Source organism: Melozone crissalis, unplaced genomic scaffold (genome assembly GCF_028551555.1).
Source record: "Melozone crissalis strain CALT ecotype California unplaced genomic scaffold, PUWL_Pcris_2 ptg000177l_1, whole genome shotgun sequence".
Lineage (NCBI taxonomy): Eukaryota > Metazoa > Chordata > Aves > Passeriformes > Passerellidae > Melozone > Melozone crissalis.
The window spans coordinates 43,011-65,873 of NW_026535944.1; the positions used below are offsets into that span (position 1 = coordinate 43,011).

At 56.1% G+C, this 22,863-nt stretch overlaps 2 protein-coding genes across 2 annotated transcripts; both read left to right on the plus strand.

Annotated features, from left to right (window-relative positions):
• The first annotated feature begins 10,284 nt into the window (after positions 1 to 10,284).
• LOC128948926 (zinc finger protein 239-like) lies at positions 10,285 to 17,508 on the plus strand. The gene is made up of 4 exons (XM_054293684.1): positions 10,285 to 10,354; positions 14,502 to 14,678; positions 16,279 to 16,316; positions 16,545 to 17,508. The coding sequence occupies exons 1-4, from the start codon at positions 10,285 to 10,287 to the stop codon at positions 17,382 to 17,384; spliced, it is 1,125 nt and encodes a 374-aa protein (XP_054149659.1). The 3' UTR covers positions 17,385 to 17,508.
• A 4,085-nt stretch (positions 17,509 to 21,593) lies between these two features.
• Positions 21,594 to 22,433, plus strand: LOC128948933 (zinc finger protein 239-like; the record flags this gene model as incomplete). Its single annotated transcript, XM_054293691.1, has 1 exon — positions 21,594 to 22,433. A coding segment is annotated over one exon (840 nt), but the record flags the coding sequence as incomplete, so codon positions are not given.
• Positions 22,434 to 22,863: the final 430 nt, after the last annotated feature.

Genomic DNA, 22,863 nt, shown 5'->3' on the forward strand with positions numbered 1-22,863 from the left:
AATGTGGACTGGGATTAAATATGGAGTGGGATCAAATGTGGACTGGGATCAAATAGATTGGGATCCAATGTGGACTTGGATTAAATAAGGTTTGGAATCAAATATGGAGTGGGATCAATTAGGGAGTGGGATTAAATAGATTTGGATCAAATATGGACTGGGCTCAAATATGGTCTGGGATCAAATATGAATTGGGATAAAAAATGGACTGGGGTCAAATATGGACTGGGATCAAATACGGACTGGAATCATTTGGACTGGGATCAAATATGCCCTGGGATCTTATGGACTGGGATGAAATATGGACTGGGATCAAATAGATTGGGATCAAATATTGACTAAGATCAAATATGGGCTTAGATAAACTATGGACTGGGATCTAATATTGACTGGGTTTGTATAGACTGGGATAAAATGGACTGAGATTATTTAGACGGGGCTGAAATACGGCCTGGGCTCAAATATGGACTGGGATCATATACGGACCGGGACCATCCCGACAGGGGCGGCTGCACCGGAACCGAGCGAACCACCAGTCCCTCCCAGTTCCTCCCAGTCCCTCCCAGTTCCTCCCAGTCCCTCCCAGTTCCTCCCAGTCCCTCCCAGTCCCTCCCAGTCCCTCCCAGTTCCCTCACAGTTCCTCCCAGTCCCTCCCAGTCCCTCCCAGTTCCCTCCCAGTCCCTCTCCGTTCCTCCCAGTCCCTCCCAGTTCCCTCCCAGTTCCCTCCCAGTCCCTCCCAGTTCCCTCCCAAAACTCCTCGGAGCCATCGCGGAGCTCCCGGCGCCGATCCCGACCTCGAATCCCGGTTTCAGTCTCGGTTCCGGTCCCGATCGCGGTCCCGGTTCGAGTCTCGGTCCCGATCCCAAATCCCGATCCCGGATCCCGATCTTGATCCCGTTCCTGGTTCGTTCTCGTTCGGTTCGGTTCGGTCCGGTTCGATTCAGTCCGGTTCGCTCGGTCCGGTTCGGTCCGGTTCGGTTCGGTTCGGTTCCGTTCGATTCAGTCCGGTTCGGTTCGCTTCGGTCCGGTTCGGTTCGATTCAGTCCGGTTCGGTTCGGTTCGGTTCGGTCCGGTTCGGTTCGGTTCACGGCACCCGGGATGAAGATCGCGATCTTCGGAGCCACCGGCAGAACCGGGCGGGTCACGCTGGGGCGTGCGCTGGAGCAGGGTACGGGTCACCCCAAAAACGGGCACGGGACACCCCAAAAACGGGCACTGGGATCCCGAAAATTGGGGGAATTTGGGACCCCAAATTCGGGAATGGACGGACCCCAAAAATGGACACAGGCAGCCCAAAAACGGGCACAGAGACCCCGAAATTTGTGAGAACTTGGGGGAACTTGGAACCCAAATAAATGGGAATGGAGGGACCACAAAAATGGGCAAGGGGCACCCCAAAAACGGGCACGGTCACCCCCAAAAATAGACACTGGGACCCCAAAACTTGGGGGAGTTTGGGGGAATTTGGGACCCCAAACACCGGGAACAGTGGGACTTGGAGCTGGTGCTCCGTGAGCAGCTCCGTGATGGGGAGAAGCCCCACACGTGCGGGGAGTGTGGGAAGAGCTTCAGGTGGAACAGCGACCTGATCAGGCACCAGAGGATCCACACTGGGGAGAAGCCCTATGAGTGTGGGGAGTGTGGGAAGAGCTTCAGATGGAGATCGGACCTGATCAACCACCAGAGTATCCACAAAGGGGAGAGGCCCTATGAGTGTGATAAATGCAGAAAGAGGTGTCGGACCAGCTCTCCTCTCCTCCTGCGCTATCGGATTCACACAGAGGAGAGGCCCTTCCGCTGCCGCGACTGTGGGAAGGGATTCAAGTACAATTCCATCCTCGTCACCCACCGGCGCATCCACACAGGGGAGAGGCCCTACGAGTGTCCCCAGTGTGGGAAGAGCTTCTCCAGCAGCTCTCACTTGACCCGACACCAACGGAAGCACCACGAAAGGAAGCCCTGTGAGGGCACCGATTGCGGGCAGAGCTTCGTGCGCTGCTCAACCTCATGGATGTGGATTGTTATGCGCTGGCTGAGCATGATGTATTTGATAGCAAATAAAACTCTGAGACTTACAACTTTCTTTCCCGTTCATGTTCAGACCGTTGCAATTCTGTTCGCAGAGTGCCGCCTCCCAGAGTGTGCCCGCACAGTTCCCGCCCTTGGCCTGAGCCCGCCCCTTTCCCCTCACGGTTCCGCCCTTTCCCTGCCCCCTTTCCCCTCACGGTTCCAGCCGGTTTGGGGAGAGGAGCAGGGAAAGCGGAGATTGAAGAGGAGGGATGAAGGCGGAGAGTGAGCAGCGATGGGAGGAGAAGAAGAAGGTGGGGTTAGGGAGCAGGAGGAGGAGAAGGGATGGAAGGGGCGGGATGGAAGAGGAGAAGAAGGCGGAGATAACGCTGAGGAGCGGGAGGGGGAAAGGAAGAGGAGGAGCGGGAGGAAGAGGAAGAGGAAGAGGAGGGACAAAGGCGGATCAAGGCTGAGCGGACGGATCCCCGCGGTCGACCAGCCTGAATTCGCAGCCCCCACCTGTGGGATCATCGCCCCCCGCATCGCGCCGGTGAGCAGGGAGGGGGAGCCCTGCTCTGATATCCCGGGGGATCCCTGGGTTGGGTTTTTGGGGGGATGTTTGGAGAATGAAGAAGTCCAAGGCTGAGCGGAAAAGGCCCCTCGGGGGGACATCGGGGGGTGGCGGTGCCGTCCTGCCGGGGCCGCCCTGGGGGGATCTCGTTGCCCTCGGCTGTGGCACGGAGGCAAATCGCATGGTGTCCTTGTCCTTCCTCCCCCAGAGCCGGAGCTGAGCATGGAGAGCAGGGAGGAGAAATGCCCGCGGCAGGAGCTGGTGGAAGAGGCCGTTTTGAGCGGCTCCACGGCGCAGGAAGGCAACGGGGAGGAAAAGGCGCGGAGATGCCGCACGAGGAGGGGCTGCAAAGGCAGCTGGCGGGGATGTGAGGGGGAAGGAGCCGGCCTGGGCCGGGAAGGCGGCCGGAGATGGAGCCAGAGCTCGGAGCTGGTGCTCCGTGAGCAGCTCCGTGATGGGGAGAAGCCCCACACGTGCGGGGAGTGTGGGAAGAGCTTCAGCAGGAACTCCGAACTGATCAGGCACCAGAGGATCCACACTGGGGAGAAGCCCTATGAGTGTGGGGAGTGTGGGAAGAGCTTCAGCAGGAACTCCGAACTGATCAGGCACCAGAGGATCCACACAGGGGAGAAGCCCTACGAGTGTTCCAAATGTGGGAAGGGCTTTAATTGCAGCTCCAGTCTTTTCAAGCACTATCGGAATCACAGAGAGGATAGACCCTTCCAATGCCCTGAGTGTGGGAAGGGATTCAAGCACAACTCCTCCCTCGTCAGGCACCGGCGCATCCACACTGGGGAGAGGCCCTACGAGTGTACCAAGTGTGGGAAGGGCTTTAATATGAGCTCCCATCTCCTCCAGCACTATTGGACTCACAGAGAGGATACACCCTTCCAATGCCCTGACTGTGGGAAGGGATTCAAGTACAACTCCTCCCTCGTCAGGCACCGGCGCATCCACACTGGGGAGAGGCCCTACGAGTGTCCCCAGTGTGGGAAGAGCTTCTCCAGCAGCTCTCACTTGACCCAACACCAATGGAGCCACCGGTAAGGGAAGCCCTGCGAGTGCCCCGAGTGCGGGCAGAGCTTCGTGCGCTGCTCCAGCTCCATCCCCCACTGGAGGAGGCACTTTGGGCACAGCCCTGGTCGCTCACATTCCCTGTGATCCATGCTGGGAACACACCTGGCTGCTTCTCCTTTTAATATCACCCTAATTTTTTTCTCTTCTCGATCTCTTTGCAGTCCAAAAGCCAAGAGAGATGAATCTGTCACCTCAAAACGACTCAAATCCCAGTGAAAACAGCTCAGGCTTGCCCCAGAATGCTCAATCCCTCCTGAGAAAAACTCCATGCCGTACGAATTATCCTCGATTCTACAGCCAGCCTGTGATTGACAGTAGTGGGATCTTAATTAGAGCAGTGGGGTGGGGATTGTGTGGGGCTGGGTGTGTGGGGTGTATTTGATAGCAAATAAAACTCTCAGAGTTACAGATTTCTCTCCCGTTCATGTTCAGTCCGTTGCAGTTCTGTTTGCACAGTGCCGCCTGCTCAGCTCATTGTGTTCGTGTCCCCTTTTCTCTCCTGCCTCTCTTTGCCTACTCTGTTTTTCTCAGTGTCTCCCTTGACCCTGGGACCACCAGAGACCCTGCCCTGATTTAATTGACCCCTTGCCTGATTTAATTGACCCATTGCTTGATTTAATTGACCCATTGCTTGATTTAATTGACCCCTTACCTGATTTAATTGACCCCTCTGCTGATTTAATTGACCCCTTGCCTTATTTTATTGACCCCTTGCCTGATTTCATTGACCCCTCTGTCCCCACCGACTCTCCCCTGATTTTTTATTATTATATTTCCTGGTTAATATTTTCATTCCCAGTCCCAGGAGCTGCAGTCCTGAGGGCTGGCAGGGAAATGTCTCTGTAGGATTTTGCTCCATTTGCCTTCAAGGTTGGGAGCTGGAATTCCAGACTTTTGGAATGTGTGCAGGGCGATAATGACTGGGATTAAATATGGAGTGAGATCAATTAGGGACTGGGATTAAATATGGACTGGGATCAAATGTGGACTGGGATTAAATATGGAGTGGGATCAAATGTGGACTCGGATCAAATAGATTGGGATCAAATGTGGACTTGGATTAAATAAGGTTTGGAATCAAATATGGACTGGGATCAATTAGGGAGTGGGATTAAATAGATTTGGATCAAATATGGACTGGGCTCAAATATGGTCTGGGATCAAATATGAATTGGGATAAAAAATGGACTGGGGTCAAATATGGACTGGGATCAAATACGGACTGGAATCATTTGGACTGGGATCAAATATGCCCTGGGATTTTATGGACTGGGATCAATTATGGCCTGGGATCTTATGGACTGGGATGAAATATGGACTGGGATCAAATGGATTGGGATCAAATATTGACTAAGATCAAATATGGGCTTAGATAAACTATGGACTGGGATCTAATATTGACTGGGTTTGTATAGACTGGGATAAAATGGACTGAGATTATTTAGACGGGGCTGAAATACGGCCTGGGTTCAAATATGGACTGGGATCAAATACGGACCGGGACCATCCCGACAGGGGCGCCTGCACCGGAACCGAGCGAACCACCAGTCCCTCCCAGTTCCTCCCAGTCCCTCCCAGTTCCTCCCAGTCCCTCCCAGTCCCTCCCAGTCCCTCCCAGTTCCCGCCCAGTTCCTCCCAGTTCCCTCCCAAAACTCCTCGGAGCCATCGCGGAGCTCCCGGTGCCGATCCCGATCCCGATCTCGAATCCCGGTTTCAGTCTCGGTTCCGGTCCCGATCGCGGTCCCGGTTCGAGTCTCGGTCCCGATCCCAAATCCCGATCCCGGATCCCGATCTTGATCCCGTTCCTGGTTCGATCCGGTTCGGTGCGGTTCGGTTCGGTTCTGTTCCGTTCGATTCAGTCCGGATCGGTTCGCTTCGGTCCGGTTCGGTTCGATTCAGTCCGGTTCGCTTCGGTCCGGTTCGGTTCGGTTCGATTTAGTCCGGTTCGGTTCGGTCCGGTTCGGTCCGGTTCGGTTCGGTTCGGTTCGGTTCACGGCACCCGGGATGAAGATCGCGATCTTCGGAGCCACCGGCAGAACCGGGCGGGTCACGTTGGGGCTGGCGCTGGAGCAGGGTACGGGACACCCCAAAAACGGGCATGGGACACCCCAAAAACGGGCACGGGACACCCCAAAAATGGGCACTAGGATCCCGAAAATTGGGGGAATTTGGGACCCCAAATTCGGGAATGGACGGAGCCCAAAAATGGACACAGGCAGCCCAAAAATGGGCACAGAGAGCCCGAAATTTGTGAGAACTTGGGGGAACTTGGGACCCAAAAAAATGGGAATGGAGGGACCACAAAAATGGGCACGGGGCACCCCAAAAACGGGCACGGGCACCCCCAAAAATGGACACTGGGACCCCAAAACTTGGGGGAGTTTGGGGGAATTTGGGACCCCAAACACCGGGAACAGTGGGACTTGGAGCTGGTGCTCGGTGAGCAGCTCCGTGATGGGGAGAAGCCCCACACGTGTGGGGAGTGTGGGGAGAGCTTCAGATGGAGACCGGACCTGGTCAACCACCAGCGCATCCACACTGGGGAAACGGCCCTACGAGTGTGGGGAATGTGGGAAGAGGTTCATTAAGAGCTCTCACCTGATCCTGCACCAGAGGATCCATATTGGGCAAAAGCCTTTCGAGTGTTCTGTGTGTGGGAAGCGCTTCAGCCACAGCTCCGCCCTGAACAAGCACCAGAGGAGCCACACAGGGGAGAGGCCCTTCGAGTGTGACAAATGCAGGAAGAGGTTTCTGACCAGCACCCATCTCCTAAAGGACTATTGGATTCACAGAGAGGAGAGACCCTTCCAATGCCCTGAGCGTGGGAAGGGATTCAGGCAGAAGTCCCACCTGATCACCCACCAGCGCATGCTCACAGCGGAGAGGCCCTACGAGTGTCCCCAGTGCGGGAAGAGCTTCTCACAGTGCTCTAATTTGACCTGATAACAACGAAGGCACCAGTGAGGGAAGCCCAGCGAGTGCCCCGAGTGCGGGCAGTGCTTCGTGCGCTGCTCAACCTCAGGGATGTGGATTGTTATGGGCTGGCTGAGCAACATGTATTTGACAGCAAATAAAATTCCGAGACTTACAACTTTCCTTACCGTTCATGTTCAGACCGTTGCAGTTCTGTTCGCAGAGTGCCGCCTCCCAGAGTGTCCCCTCACAGTTACCGCCCTTGGCCTGAGCCCGCCCCTTTCCCCTCACGGTTCCGCCCTTTCCCCGCCCCCTTTCCCCTCACGGTTGGAGCCGGTTTGGGCAGAGGAGCAGGGAAACCGGAGATGGAAGGGGAGGGATGAAGGCGGAGAGAGAGCAGCGATGGAAGGAGGGGAAGAAGGTGGGGTTAGGGAGCAGGAGGAGGAGAAGGGATGGAAGGGGCGGGATGGAAGAGGAGAAGAAGGCGGAGTTAAGGCTGAGGAGCGGGAGGGGGAAAGGAAGAGGAGGAGCGGGAGGAAGAGGAAGAGGAAGAGGAGGGACAAAGGCGGATGAAGGCTGAGCGGACGGATCCACGCGGTCGACCCTGCCTGAATTCGCAGCCCCCACCTGTGGGATCATCGCCCCCGCATCGCGCCGGTGAGCAGGGAGGGGGAGCCCGGCCCTGATATCCCGGGGGGTCCCTGGGTTGGGTTTTTGGGGGGATGTTTGGAGAATGAAGAAGTCCAAGGCTGAGCGGAAAAGGCCCCTCGGGGGGACATCGGGGGGTGGCGGTGCCGTCCTGCCGGGGCCGCCCCGGGGGGATCTCGTTGCCCTCGGCTGTGGCACGGAGGCAAATCGCATGGTGTCCTTGTCCTTCCTCGCCCAGAGCAGGAGCTGAGCATGGAGAGCAGGGAGGAGAAATGCCCGCGGCAGGAGCTGGTGGAAGAGGCCGTTTTGAGCGGCTCCACGGCGCAGGGACGCAACGGGGAGGAAAAGGCGCGGAGATGCCGCACGAGGAGGGGCTGCAAAGGCAGCTGGCGGGGATGTGAGGGGGAAAGAGGCGGCGTGGGCCGGGAAGGCGGCCGGAGATGGAGCCAGAGCTCGGAGCTGGTGCTCCGTGAGCAGCTCCGTGATGGGGAGAAGCCCCACACGTGCGGGGAGTGTGGGAAGAGCTTCAGGTGGAACAGCGACCTGATCGAACACCAGAGGATCCACACTGGGGAGAAGCCCTGCGAGTGTGGGGAGTGTGGGAAGAGCTTCAGCAGGAACTCCAACCTGATCAGGCACCAGAAGACTCACACTGGGGAGAGGCCCTACAAGTGTTCCAAGTGTGGGAAGACGTTTCAGTGCAGTTCTGATCTCCTCAAGCACTATTGGATTCACAGAGAGGAGAGGCCCTTCCAATGCCCCGACTGTGGGAAAGGATTCAAGCACAACTCCAGCGTCATCAACCACCGGCGCATCCACACAGGGGAGAGGCCCTACGAGTGTGATAAATGCAGGAAGAGGTGTCGGACCAGCTCTCATCTCCTCGCCCACTATCGGATTCACACAGAGGAGAGGCCCTTCCGCTGCCCCGACTGTGGGAAGGGATTCAAGTACAACTCCCACCTCGTCACCCACCGGCGCATCCACACCGGGGAGAGGCCCTACGAGTGTCCCCAGTGTGGGAAGAGCTTCTCACAGAGCTCTATCTTGACCCGACACCAACAGAGGCACTGGTAAGGGAAGCACTGCGAGTGCCCCGAGTGCGGGCAGAGCTTTGTGCGCTGCTCCAGCTCCATCCCCCACCGGAGGAGGCACTTTGGGCACAGCCCTGGTCACTCACATTCCCTGTGATCCATGCTGGGAACACACCTGGCTGCTTTTCCTTTTAATTTCACCTTAATTTTTTACTCTTCTCGATCTCTTTGCAGTCCAAAAGCCAAGAGAGATGAATCTGTCACCTGAAAACCACTCAAATCCCAGTGAAAACAGCTCAGGCTTGCCCCAGAATGCTCAATCCCTCCTGAGAAAAACTCCATGCCATACGAATTTTCCTCGATTCTACAGCCAGCCTGAATTTACAGTAGTGGGATCTCAATTAGAGCGGTGGGGTGGGGATTGTGTGGGGTGTATTTGATAGCAAATAAAACTCTCAGACTTACAGATTTCTGTCCCGTTCATGTTCAGTCCGTTGCAGTTCTGTTTGCACAGTGCCGCCTGCTCAGCTCATTGTGTTCGTGTCCCCTTTTCTCCCCTGCCTCTCTTTGCCTTCTCTGTTTCTCTCTCAGTGTCTCCCTTGACCCTGGGACCACCAGAGACGCTGCCCTGACTTAATTGACCCCTTACCTGATTTAATTGACCCATTGCCTGATTTCATTGACCCCTCTATCCCCACCGACCCTCCCCTGATGTTTTATTATTATATTTCCTGGTTAATATTTTCATTCCCAGTCCCAGGAGCTGCAGTCCTGAGGGCTGGCAGGGAAATGTCTCTGTAGGATTTTGCTCCATTTGCCTTCAAGGTTGGGAGCTGGAATTCCAGACTTTTGGAATGTGTGCAGGGCAATAATGACTGGGATTAAATATGGAGTGAGATCAATTAGGGACTGGGATTAAATATGGAGTGGGATCAAATGTGGACTGGGATTAAATATGGAGTGGGATCAAATGTGGACTGGGATCAAATAGATTGGGATCCAATGTGGACTTGGATTAAATAAGGTTTGGAATCAAATATGGAGTGGGATCAATTAGGGAGTGGGATTAAATAGATTTGGATCAAATATGGACTGGGCTCAAATATGGTCTGGGATCAAATATGAATTGGGATAAAAAATGGACTGGGGTCAAATATGGACTGGGATCAAATACGGACTGGAATCATTTGGACTGGGATCAAATATGCCCTGGGATCTTATGGACTGGGATGAAATATGGACTGGGATCAATTATGGCCTGCGATCTTATGGACTGGGATGAAATATGGACTGGGATCAATTATGGCCTGCGATCTTATGGACTGGGATGAAATATGGACTGGGATCAAATGGATTGGGATCAAATATTGACTAAGATCAAATATGGGCTTAGATAAACTATGGACTGGGATCTAATATTGACTGGGTTTGTATAGACTGGGATAAAATGGACTGAGATTATTTAGACGGGGCTGAAATACGGCCTGGGCTCAAATATGGACTGGGATCAAATACGGACCGGGACCATCCCGACAGGGGCGGCTGCACCGGAACCGAGCGAACCACCAGTCCCTCCCAGTTCCTCCCAGTCCCTCCCAGTCCCTCCCAGTCCCTCCCAGTCCCTCCCAGTCCCTCCCAGTTCCCGCCCAGTTCCTCCCAGTTCCCTCCCAGTCCCTCCCAGTTCCCTCCCAAAACTCCTCGGAGCCATCGCGGAGCTCCCGGTGCCGATCTCGAATCCCGGTTTCAGTCTCGGTTCCGGTCCCGATCGCGGTCCCGGTTCGAGTCTCGGTCCCGATCCCAAATCCCGATCCCGGATCCCGATCTTGATCCCGTTCCTGGTTCGATCCGGTTCGGTGCGGTTCGGTTCGGTTCTGTTCCGTTCGATTCAGTCCGGATCGGTTCGCTTCGGTCCGGTTCGGTTCGATTCAGTCCGGTTCGCTTCGGTCCGGTTCGGTTCGGTTCGATTTAGTCCGGTTCGGTTCGGTACGGGTCGGTCCGGTTCGGTTCGGTTCGGTTCGGTTCACGGCACCCGGGATGAAGATCGCGATCTTCGGAGCCACCGGCAGAACCGGGCGGGTCACGCTGGGGCTGGCGCTGGAGCAGGGTACGGGACACCCCAAAAACGGGCACGGGACACCCCAAAAACGGGCACGGGACACCCCAAAAATGGGCACTAGGATCCCGAAAATTGGGGGAATTTGGGACCCCAAATTCGGGAATGGACGGAGCCCAAAAATGGACACAGGCAGCCCAAAAATGGGCACAGAGAGCCCGAAATTTGTGAGAACTTGGGACCCAAAAAAATGGGAATGGAGGGACCACAAAAATGGGCACGGGGCACCCCAAAAACGGTCACGGGCACCCCCAAAAATGGACACTGGGACCCCAAAACTTGGGGGAGTTTGGGGGAATTTGGGACCCCAAACACCGGGAACAGTGGGACTTGGAGCTGGTGCTCCGTGAGCAGCTCCGTGATGGGGAGAAGCCCCACACGTGTGGGGAGTGTGGGGAGAGCTTCAGATGGAGATCGGACCTGGTCAACCACCAGCGCATCCACACTGGGGAAACGGCCCTACGAGTGTGGGGGAAGTGGGAAGAGCTTCATTAAGAGCTCTCACCTGATCCTGCACCAGAGGATCCATATTGGGCAAAAGCCTTTCGAGTGTTCTGTGTGTGGGAAGCGCTTCAGCCACAGCTCCGCCCTGAACAAGCACCAGAGGAGCCACACAGGGGAGAGGCCCTTCGAGTGTGACAAATGCAGGAAGAGGTTTCTGACCAGCACCCATCTCCTCAAGCACTATTGGATTCACAGAGAGGAGAGACCCTTCCAATGCCCTGAGCGTGGGAAGGGATTCAGGCAGAAGTCCCACCTGATCACCCACCAGCGCATCCTCACAGCGGAGAGGCCCTACGAGTGTCCCCAGTGTGGGAAGAGCTTCTCACAGTGCTCTAATTTGACCTGATAACAACGAAGGCACCAGTGAGGGAAGCCCAGCGAGTGCCCCGAGTGCGGGCAGAGCTTCGTGCGCTGCTCAACCTCACGGATGTGGATTTTTATGGGCTGGCTGAGCAACATGTATTTGACAGCAAATAAAATTCCGAGACTTACAACTTTCCTTACCGTTCATGTTCAGACCGTTGCAGTTCTGTTCGCAGAGTGCCGCCTCCCAGAGCGTCCCCTCACAGTTGCCGCCCTTGGCCTGAGCCCGCCCCTTTCCCCTCACGGTTCCGCCCTTTCCCCGCCCCCTTTCCCCTCACGGTTGGAGCCGGTTTGGGCAGAGGAGCAGGGAAACCGTAGATGGAAGGGGAGGGATGAAGGCGGAGAGAGAGCAGCGATGGAAGGAGGGGAAGAAGGTGGGGTTAGGGAGCAGGAGGAGGAGAAGGGATGGAAGGGGCGGGATGGAAGAGGAGAAGAAGGCGGAGTTAAGGCTGATGAGCGGGAGGGGGAAAGGAAGAGGAGGAGCGGGAGGAAGAGGAAGAGGAAGAGGAGGGACAAAGGCGGATCAAGGCTGAGCGGACGGATCCACGCGGTCGACCCTGCCTGAATTCGCAGCCCCCACCTGTGGGATCATCGACCCCGCATCGCGCCGGTGAGCAGGGAGGGGGAGCCCGGCCCTGATATCCCGGGGGATCCCTGGGTTGGGTTTTTGGGGGGATGTTTGGAGAATGAAGAAGTCCAAGGCTGAGCGGAAAAGGCCCCTCGGGGGGACATCGGGGGGTGGCGGTGCCGTCCTGCCGGGGCCGCCCCGGGGGGATCTCGTTGCCCTCGGCTGTGGCACGGAGGCAAATCGCATGGTGTCCTTGTCCTTCCTCGCCCAGAGCAGGAGCTGAGCATGGAGAGCAGGGAGGAGAAATGCCCGCGGCAGGAGCTGGTGGAAGAGGCCGTTTTGAGCGGCTCCACGGCGCAGGAAGGCAACGGGGAGGAAAAGGCGCGGAGATGCCGCACGAGGAGGGGCTGCAAAGGCAGCTGGCGGGGATGTGAGCGGGAAGGAGCCGGCCTGGGCCGGGAAGGCGGCCGGAGATGGAGCCAGAGCTCGGAGCTGGTGCTCCGTGAGCAGCTCCGTGATGGGGAGAAGCCCCACACGTGCGGGGAGTGTGGGAAGAGCTGCAGGTGGAACAGCGACCTGATCGAACACCAGAGGATCCACACTGGGGAGAAGCCCTACGAGTGTGGGGAGTGTGGGAAGAGCTTCAGCAGGAACTCCAACCTGATCAGGCACCAGAAGAGTCACACTGGGGAGAGGCCCTACAAGTGTTCCAAGTGTGGGAAGACGTTTCAGTGCAGTTCTGATCTCCTCAAGCACTATTGGATTCACAGAGAGGAGAGGCCCTTCCAATGCCCCGACTGTGGGAAAGGATTCAAGCAAAACTCCACCCTCGTCACCCACCGGCGCATCCACACAGGGAAGAGGCCCTACGAGTGTGATAAATGCAGGAAGAGGTTTCGGACCAGCTCTCATCTCCTCGCCCACTATCGGATTCACTCAGAGGAGAGGCCCTTCCGCTGCCCCGACTGTGGGAAGGGATTCAAGTGCAACTTCACCCTCGTCACCCACCGGCGCATCCACACCGGGGAGAGGCCCTACGAGTGTCCCCAGTGTGGGAAGAGCTTCTCACAGAGCTCTCACTTGACCCAACACCAACAGAGGCACTGGTAAGGGAAGCCCTGCGAGTGCCCCGAGTGCGGGCAGAGCTTCGTGCGCTGCTCCAGCTCCATCCCCCACTGGAGGAGGCACTTTGGGCACAGCCCTGGTCACTCACATTCCCTGTGATCCATGCTGGGAACACACCTGGCTGCTTCTCCTTTTAATTTCACCCTAATTTTTTACTCTTCTCGATCTCTTTGCAGTCCAAAAGCCAAGAGAGATGAATCTGTCACCTGAAAACGACTCAAATCCCAGTGAAAACAGCTCAATCTTCCCCCAGAATGCTCAATCCCTCCTGAGAAAAACTCCATGCCATACGAATTTTCCTCGATTCTACAGCCAGCCTGTGATTGACAGTACAGGGATCTCAATTAGAGCGGTGGGGTGGGGATTGTGTGGGGCTGGGCGTGTGGGATGTATTTGATAGCAAATAAAACTCTCAGAGTTACAGATTTCTCTCCCGTTCGTGTTCAGTCCATTGCAGTTCTGTTTGCACAGTGCCGCCTGCTCAGCTCATTGTGTTCGTGTCCCCTTTTCTCTCCTGCCTCTCTTTGCCTGCTCTGTTTCTCTCTCAGTGTCTCCCTTGACCCTGGGACCACCAGAGACCCTGCCCTGATTTAATTGGCCCATTGCCTGATTTAATTGATTCTGCCCCAGTTTAATTGACCCCTTGCCTGATTTAATTGACCCCTGCCCTGATTTAATTGACCCCTCCCCTGATTTAATTCATCCTGCCCTGATTTAATTGACCCCTTGCCTGATTTAATTGATCCTGCCCTGATTTAATTGACCCCTCCCCTGATTTAATTTACCCCTCTCTCCCCACCGACCCTCCCCTGATTATTTATTATTACATTTCTTGGTTAATATTTTAATTCCCAGGAGCTGAAATCCTGAGGGCTGGCAGGGAAATGTCTCTGGAGGATTTTGCTCCATTTGCCTTCAAGGTCGGGAACATCTTTTCCTGTCTGTGAGCTGGTATTCCAGACTTTTGGAATGTGTGCAGGGCGATGAGGACTGGGATTAGTGGAGTGGGATCAGTTAGGGACTGGGATTAAATATGGAGTGGGGTCAAATGTGGACTGGGATCAAATATGGAGTGGGATCAAATATTGACTAAGATCAAATATGGACTTTGATAAACTATGGACTGGGATCTAATATTGACTGGGATTGTATAGACTGGGATAAACTTGACTGAGATTATTTAGACTGGGCTCAAATACGGCCTGGGATCAAATATGGACTGGGATCAAATATGGACCGGGACCATCCCGACAGGGGCGGCTGCACCGGAACCGAGGGAACCACCAGTCCCTCCCAGTTCCTCCCAGTCCCTCCCAGTTCCTCCCAGTCTCTCCCAGTTCCCTCCCCGTTTCTCCCAGTCCCTCCCAGTTCCTCCCACTTCCCACCCAGTCCCTCCCAGTCCCTCCCAATTACCCCCAGTCCCTCCCCGTCCCTTCCAGTTCCTCCCAGTTCCCTCCCAGTTCCTCCCAGTTCCCTCCCAAAACTCCTCGGAGCCATCGCGGAGCTCCCGGTGCCGATCCCGATCCCGATCTCGAATCCCGGTTTCAGTCTCGGTTCCGGTCCCGATCGCGGTCCCAGTTCGAGTCTCGGTCCCGATCCCAAATCCCGATCCTGGATCCCGGTCTCGATCCCGTTCCCGCTTCGATCCGGTTCGGTTCGGTTGGGTTCGGTTCACGGCACCGGGGATGAAGATCGCAATGTTCGGAGCCACCGGTAGAACCGGGCGGGTCACGCTGGGGCGTGCGCTGGAGCAGGGTACGGGACACCCCAAAAACGGGCATGGGACACCCCAAAACCGGGCACAGGGATCCCGAAATTTGGGGGAATTTGGGACCCCAAATTCGGGAATGGAGGGTTCCCCAAAAATGGACACAGGCAGCCCAAAAATGGGCACAGGGAACCTAAAATGTGTGTGAACTTGGGGGAACTTGGGACCCGAAAAAATGGGAATGGAGGGACCACAGAAATGGGCACTGGGCAACCCAAAAACGGGCACGGGATCCACAAAAATGGACACTGGGACCACAAAACTTGGGGGAGTTTGGGGGAATTTGGGACCCCAAAAACCGGGAACAGTGGGACTTGGAGCTGGTGCTCCGTGAGGAGCTTAGTGATGGGGAGAAGCCCCACACGTGCGGGGAGTGTGGGAAGAGCTTCAGGGGGAGCTCCGAACTGATCGTGCAGCAGAGGACCCACAATGGGGAGAGACCCTATGAGTGTGGCGAGTGTGGGAAGAGCTTCAGGAGAAAATGCAACCTGATCCAGCAACATAGGACCCACACTGAGGAGAAGCCCGACACGTGTGGGGAGTGTGGGAAGAGCTTCAGATGGAGATCGGACCTGGTCAACCAGCATACGATCCACACCAGGGAACGGCCCTACGAGTGTGGGGGAAGTGGGAAGAGCTTCATTAAGAGCTCTCACCTGATCCTGCACCAGAGGATCCATACTGGGCAAAAGCCTTTCAAGTGTTCTGTGTCTGGGAAGCGCTTCAGCCAGAGCTCCGCCCTGAACAAGCACCAGAGGAGCCACACAGGGGAGAGGCCCTTCGAGTGTGACAAATGCAGGAAGAGGTGTCGGACCAGCTCTCATCTCCTCCTGCACTTTCGGATTCACTCAGAGGAGAGGCCGTTCCGCTGCCCCGACTGTGGGAAGGGATTCCAGCACAACTCCTCCCTCGTCACCCACCGGCGCATCCGCACAGCGGAGAGGCCCTACGAGTGTCCCCAGTGCGGGAAGAGCTTCTCACAGTGCTCTAATTTGACCTGATAACAACGAAGGCACCAGAGAGGGAAGCCCTGCAAGTGCCCCGGAGTGCGGGCAGAGCTTCGTGCGCTGCTCAACCTCAGGGATGTGGATTGTTATGGGCTGGCTGAGCATGATGTATTTGACAGCAAATAAAACTCTGAGACTTACAACTTTCTTTCCCGTTCATGTTCAGTCCGTTGCAGTTCTGTTTGCAGAGTGCCGCCTCCCAGAGCGTCCCCTCACAGTTGCGGCCCTTGGCCTGAGCCCGCCCCTTTGCCCTCACGGTTCCCGCCGTTTCCCTGCCCCCTTTCCCCTCACGGTTCCAGCCGGTTTGGGGAGAGGAGCAGGGCAACCGGAGATGGAAGAGGCGGGATGAAGGCGGAGAGTGAGCAGCGATGGGAGGAGAAGAAGAAGGTGGGTTTAGGGAGGAGGAGGAGGAGAAGGGATGGAAGGGGCGGGATGGAAGAGGAGAAGGAGGCGGAGATAACGCTGAGGAGCGGGAGGAGGGACGGAAGAGCCGGAGCGGGAGGAAGAGGAAGAGGAGGGACAAAGGCGGATCAAGGCTGAGCGGACGGATCCCCGCGGTCGACCCTGCCTGAATTCGCAGCCCCTACCTGTGGGATCATCGCCCCCCGCATCGCGCAGGTGAGCAGGGAGGGGGAGCCCTGCTCTGATATCCCAGGGTGTCCCTGGGTTGGGTTTTTGGGGGGATGTTTGGAGAATGAAGAAGTCCAAGGCTGAGCGGAAAAGGCCCCTCGGGGGGACATCGGGGGGTGGCGGTGCCGTCCTGCCGGGGACGCCCCGGGGGGATCTCGTTGCCCTCGGCTGTGGCACGGAGGCAAATCGCATGGTGTCCTTGTCCTTCCTCGCCCAGAGCAGGAGCTGAGCATGGAGAGCAGGGAGGAGAAATGCCCGCGGCAGGAGCTGGTGGAAGAGGCCGTTTTGAGCGGCTCCACGGCGCAGGAAGGCAACGGGGAGGAAAAGGCGCGGAGATGCCGCACGAGGAGGGGCTGCAAAGGCAGCTGGCGGGGATGTGAGGGGGAAAGAGGCGGCCTGGGCCGGGAAGGCGGCCGGAGATGGAGCCAGAGCTCGGAGCTGGTGCTCCGTGAGCAGCTCCGTGATGGGGAGAAGCCCCACACGTGCGGGGAGTGTGGGAAGAGCTTCAGGTGGAACTGCGGACTGATCGAACACCAGAGGAGCCACACTGGGGAGAGGCCCTACGAGTGTGGGGAGTGTGGGAAGAGCTTCAGCATCAGCTCCCACCTGATCAGGCACCAAAGGATCCACACTGGGGAGAGGCCCTACAAGTGTTCCAAGTGTGGGAAGGCGTTTCAGAGCAGGTCCCATCTCATCGAGCACTATCAGACTCACACAGAGGAGAGGCCCTTCCAATGCCCTGAGTGTGGGAAGGGATACAAGAAGAACTCCACCCTCATCATTCACCGGCGCATCCACACAGGGGAGAGGCCGTACGAGTGTGATAAATGCAGGAAGAGGTTTCAGACCAGCTCTCATCTCCTCCTGCACTATCGGATTCACTCAGAGGAGAGGCCGTTCTGCTGCCCCGACTGTGGGAAGGGATTCAAGTACAACTCCATCCTCGTCACCCACCGGCGCATCCACACTGGGGAGAGGCCCTACGAGTGTCCCCAGTGTGGGAAGAGCTTCTCCAGGAGCTCTCACTTGACCCAACACCAGCGGAGGCACCGGTAAGGGAAGCCCTGCGAGTGCCCCGAGTGCGGGCAGAGCTTCGTGCGCTGCTCCAGCTCCATCCCCCACCGGAGGAGGCACTTTGGGCACAGCCCTGGTCACTCACATTCCCTGTGATCCATGCTGGGAACACACCTGGCTGCTTCTCCATTTAATATCACCCTAATTTTTTTCTCTTCTCGATCTCTTTGCAGTCCAAAAGCCAAGAGAGATGAATCTGTCACCTCAAAACGACTCAAATCCCAGTGAAAGCAGCTCAGTCTTACCCCAGAATGCTCAATCCCTCCTGAGAAAAACTCCATGCCGTACAAATTTTCCTCGATTCTACAGCCAGCCTGTGATTGACAGTAGTGGGATCTCAATTAGAGCGGTGGGGTGGGGATTGTGTGGGGCTGGGCGTGTGGGATGTATTTGATAGCAAATAAATCTCTCAGAGTTACAGATTTCTCTCCCGTTCATGTTCAGTCCGTTGCAGTTCTGTTTGCACAGTGCCGCCTGCTCAGCTCATTGTGTTCGTGTCCCCTTTTCTCTCCTGCCTCTCTTTGCCTGCTCTGTTTCTCTCTCAGTGTCTCCCTTGACCCTGGGACCACCAGAGACCCTGCCCTGATTTAATTGGCCCCTGCCCTGATTTAATTGACCCCTTGCCTGATTTAATTGACCCATTGCATGATTTAATTGACGCCTCCCCTGATTTAATTGACCCATTGCCTGATTTAATTGACCCCTCTATCCCCACCGACCCTCCCCTGATTTTTTATTATTATATTTCCTGGTTAATATTTTAATTCCCTGTCCCAGGAGCTGAAGTCCTGAGGGCTGGCAGGGAAATGTCTCTGGAGGATTTTGCTCCATTTGCCTTCAAGGTTGGGAGCTGGAATTCCAGACTTTTGGAATGTGTGCTGGGCAATAATGACTGGGGTTAAATATGGAGTGAGATCAATTAGGGACTGGGATTAAATATGGACTGGGATCAAATGTGGTCTGGGATCAGAAAGATTGGGATCAAATATGGAGTTGGATTAAATATGGTTTGGAATCAAATATGGACTGGGATCAGTTAGGGAGTGGGATTAAATAGATTTGGATCAAATATGGACTGGGCTCAAATATGGTCTGGGATCAAATATGAATTGGGATAAAAAATGGACTGGGGTCAAATATGGATTCAGATCAAATACGGACTGGGATCATTTGGACGGGGTCAAATATGGACTGGGATCAAATATGGACTGGGAATCCTATGGATTGGGACCATACTGACTGGGATAATCTGGACTGGGATCAACTATGGAGTGGGAGCAAATAGAGACTGTGATCAACTGTGGATGGGGATCAAATACGAACTGGGATCAAATATAGACTGGGATAATCCTGACTGGGATAAACTGGACTGGGATTATATAGACTGGAGTCAGATATGGATTGGGATCAGATAGGAATTGGGATCCTAGAAAGTGAGATAAACTGGACTGAGATTATATAGACTGGGATGAAATATGAATTGGGATAAAAAATGGACTGGAGTCATATATGGACTAAGATCAACAACGGACTGGGATAAACTGGGCTGGGATCAAATCGGGACTGGATTAAATATGGACTGGGATTAAATATGGATTGGGAACAAATATGGAATGGGATGAAATACGAATTGGGATCAAATATAGACTGGGGTAATCCTGACTAGGATAAACTGGACTGAGATTATATAAACTAAGATCAAAGATGGACTTGGATCAAATGTGGAGTGGGATCAGATATGGACTGGGATCAACTATGGACTGGGATTAAGTAGAGATTGGGAACAAATATGGACTGGGATAAAACCTGGACTGGGATCGAATGGACTCGGACTGTACAGACTGGGATAAACTGGACTGAGATTATATAGACTGGGATCGAATACGGACTGGGCTCAAATATGGACCGGGACAATCCCGACAGGGGCGGCGGCACCGGAACCGAGCGAACCGAGGCCGTCCCGCCCCGCCCAGTCCCTCCCAGTCCCTCCCAGTTCCTCCCACTTCCCACCCAGTCCCTCCCAGTTCCCTCCCCGTTTCTCCCAGTCCCTCCCAGTCCCTCCCACTTCCCACCCAGTCCCTCCCAGTTACCCCCAGTCCCTCCCAGTCCCTTCCAGTTCCTCCCCGTTCCTCCCAGTTCCCTCCCAAAACTCCTCGGAGCCATCGCGGAGCTCCCGGTGCCGATCCCGATCCCGATCTCGAATCCCGGTTTCAGTCTCGGTTCCGGTCCCGATCGCGGTCCCGGTTCGAGTCTCGGTCCTGATCCCAAATTCCGATCCCGGATCCCGGTCTCGATCCCGTTCCCGCTTCGATCCGGTTCGGTTCGGTTCGGTTCGGTTCACGGCACCGGGGATGAAGATCGCAATGTTCGGATCCACCGGTAGAACCGGGCGGGTCACGCTGGGGCTGGCGCTGGAGCAGGGTACGGGACACCCCAAAAACGGGCATGGGACACCCCAAAAACGGGCACTGGGATCCCGAAAATTGGGGCAATTTGGGACCCCAAATTCGGGAATGGAGGGACCCCAAAAATGGGCACAGGGAACCTAAAATGTGTGTGAACTTGGGGAAACTTGGGACCCGAAAAAATGGGAATGGAGGGACCACAGAAATGGGCACGGGGCACCCCCGAAACGGGCACGGGATCTCCAAAAATGGACACTGGGACCAAAAAGCTTTGGGGAGTTTGGGGGAATTTGGGACCCCAAAAACCGGGAACAGTGGGACTTGGAGCTGGTGCTCCGTGAGCAGCTCCGTGATGGGGAGAAGCCCCACACGTGCGGGGAGTGTGGGAAGAGCTTCAGGTGGAACTCCGAACTGATCGTGCAGCAGAGGACCCACACTGGGGAGAGACCCTATGAGTGTGACAAATGCAGGAAGAGGTTTCTGACCAGCATCTATCTCCTCAAGCACTATTGGATTCCCAGAGAGGTGAGACCCTTCCAATGCCCTGAGTGTGGGAAGGGATTCAGGCAGAAGTCCCACCTGATCACCCACCAGCGCATCCACACAGGGGAGAGGCCCTACGAGTGTGATAAATGCAGGAAGAGGTGTTGGACCAGCTCTCATCTCCTCCTGCACTTTTGGATTCACTCAGAGGAGAGGCCGTTCTGCTGCCCCGACTGTGGGAAGGGATTCCAGCACAACTCCACCCTCGTCACCCACCGGCGCATCCACACAGGGGAGAGGCCCTACGAGTGTCCCCAGTGTGGGAAGAGCTTCTCACAGAGCTCTAATTTGACCTGATAACAACGAAGCACCAGTGAGGGAAGCCCTGCAAGTGCCCCGGCGTGCGGGCAGAGCTTCGTGCGATGCTCAACCTCACGGATGTGGATTGTTATGGGCTGGCTGAGCAACATGTATTTGACAGCAAATAAAACTCTGAGACTTGCAACTTTCTTTCCCGTTCATGTTCAGTCCGTTGCAGTTCTGTTTGCAGAGTGCCGCCTCCCAGAGTGTCCTCTCACAGTTGCCGCCCTTGGCCTGAGCCCGCCCCTTTGCCCTCACGGTTCCGCCATTTCCCTGCCCCCTTTCCCCTCACGGTTCCGCCATTTCCCTGCCCCCTTTCCCCTCACGGTTCCCGCCCTTTCCCTGCCCCCTTTCCCCTCACGGTTCCGCCCTTTCCCTGCCCCCTTTCCCCTCACGGTTCCAGCCGGTTAGGGGAGAGGAACAGGGGTAGTGGAGATGGAAGGGGAGGGATGAAGGCGGAGAGAGCAGCGATGGAAGGAGTCGAAGGAGGTGGGGTTAGGGAGCAGGAGGAGAAGGGATGGAAGGGGCGGGATGGACGAGGAGAAGGATGGGGAGACAACGCTGAGGAGCGGGAGGGGGGGATGGCAGAGGAGGAGCGGGAGGAAGAGGAAGAGGAGGGACAAAGGCGGATCAAGGCTGAGCGGACGGATCCACGCGGTCGACCAGCCTGAATTCGCACTCCCACCTGTGGGATCATCGCCCCCCGCATCGCGCACGTGAGCAGGGACGGAGAGCCCGGCCCTGATATCCCCGGCAGCCCCTGGGTTGGGTTTCTGGGGGGATGTTTGGAGAATGAAGAAGTCCAAGGCTGAGCGGAAAAGGCCCCTCGGGGGACATCGGGGGGTGGCGGTGCCGTCCTGCCGGGGCCGCCCCGGGGGGATCTCGTTGCCCTCGGCTGTGGCACGGAGGCAAATCGCATGGTGTCCTTGTCCTTCCTCGCCCAGAGCAGGAGCTGAGCATGGAGAGCAGGGAGGAGAAATGCCCGCGGCAGGAGCTGGTGGAAGAGGCCGTTTTGAGCGGCTCCACGGCGCAGGAAGGCAACGGGGAGGAAAAGGCGCGGAGATGCCGCACGAGGAGGGGCTGCAAAGGCAGCTGGCGGGGATGTGAGGGGGAAAGAGGCGGCGTGGGCCGGGAAGGCGGCCGGAGATGGAGCCAGAGCTCGGAGCTGGTGCTCCGTGAGCAGCTCCGTGATGGGGAGAAGCCCCACACGTGCGGGGAGTGTGGGAAGAGCTTCAGGTGGAAATGCGAACTGATCAGGCACCAGAGGACCCACACTGGGGAGAGGCCCTATGAGTGTGGGGAGTGTGGGAAGAGCTTCAGCATCAGCTCCCACCTGATCAGACACCAGAAGACTCACACTGGGGAGAGGCCCTACAAGTGTTCCAAGTGTGGGAAGGCGTTTCAGAGCAGCTCTGATCTCTTTAAGCACTATTGGATTCACAGAGAGGAGAGGCCCTTCCAATGCCCCGACTGCGGGAAGGGATTCAAGCACAACTGCACCCTCGTCACCCACCGGCGCATCCACACTGGGGAGAGGCCCTACGAGTGTGATAAATGCAGAAAGAGGTTTCGGACCAGCCGCGATCTCCTCGTGCACTATCGGATTCACTCAGAGGAGAGGCCCTTCCGCTGCCCCGACTGTGGTAAGGGATTCAAGTACAACTCCACCCTCGTCAGACACCGGCGCATCCACACCAGGGAGAGGCCCTACGAGTGTCCCCAGTGTGGGAAGAGCTTCTCCAGCAGCTCTAACTTGACCCGACACCAACGGCGGCACCGGTGAGTGAAGCCCTATGAGAGCCCCGAGTGCGGGCAGAGCTTCGTGCGCTGCTCCAGCTCCATCCCCCACTGGAGGAGGCACTTTGGGCACAGCCCCGGTTGCTCACCTTCCCTGTGATCGATGCTGGGAACATACCTGCCTGCTTCTACTTTTGGTTTCTTCTTAGTTTCTTTCACTTGTCAATCTCTTTGCATTCCAAAAGCCGATTTAGTTACATCTGTCACATCAAAACCACTGAGATCCCAGTGAAAAAAGCTCAGTCTTACCCTAAAAGTGCGCAAACCCACCTCAAAAAACCTCAATCCCACAACAGACTCTCATCATTCCACACCCACCAGAGCGAGATAGAGGTGGAAGAAGATTCGGAGAAGTGCGATCCCAAATTGGAGACTGGGGTGGGGAGTGTGTCGGGCTGGCTGTGTGAGATGTATTT

Excerpts from the sequence above, each read along its gene's own strand:
- LOC128948926 (XM_054293684.1), top strand. The coding sequence starts at position 10,285 with ATGAAGATCGCGATCTTCGGAGCCACCGGCAGAACCGGGCGGGTCACG. Across the intron at positions 10,355-14,501 it reads GGGGCTGGCGCTGGAGCAGG|TTCGAGTCTCGGTCCCGATC; the intron begins GTACGGGACACC and ends TCGCGGTCCCAG. Across the intron at positions 16,317-16,544 it reads TCGCCCCCCGCATCGCGCAG|GAGCAGGAGCTGAGCATGGA; the intron begins GTGAGCAGGGAG and ends CTTCCTCGCCCA.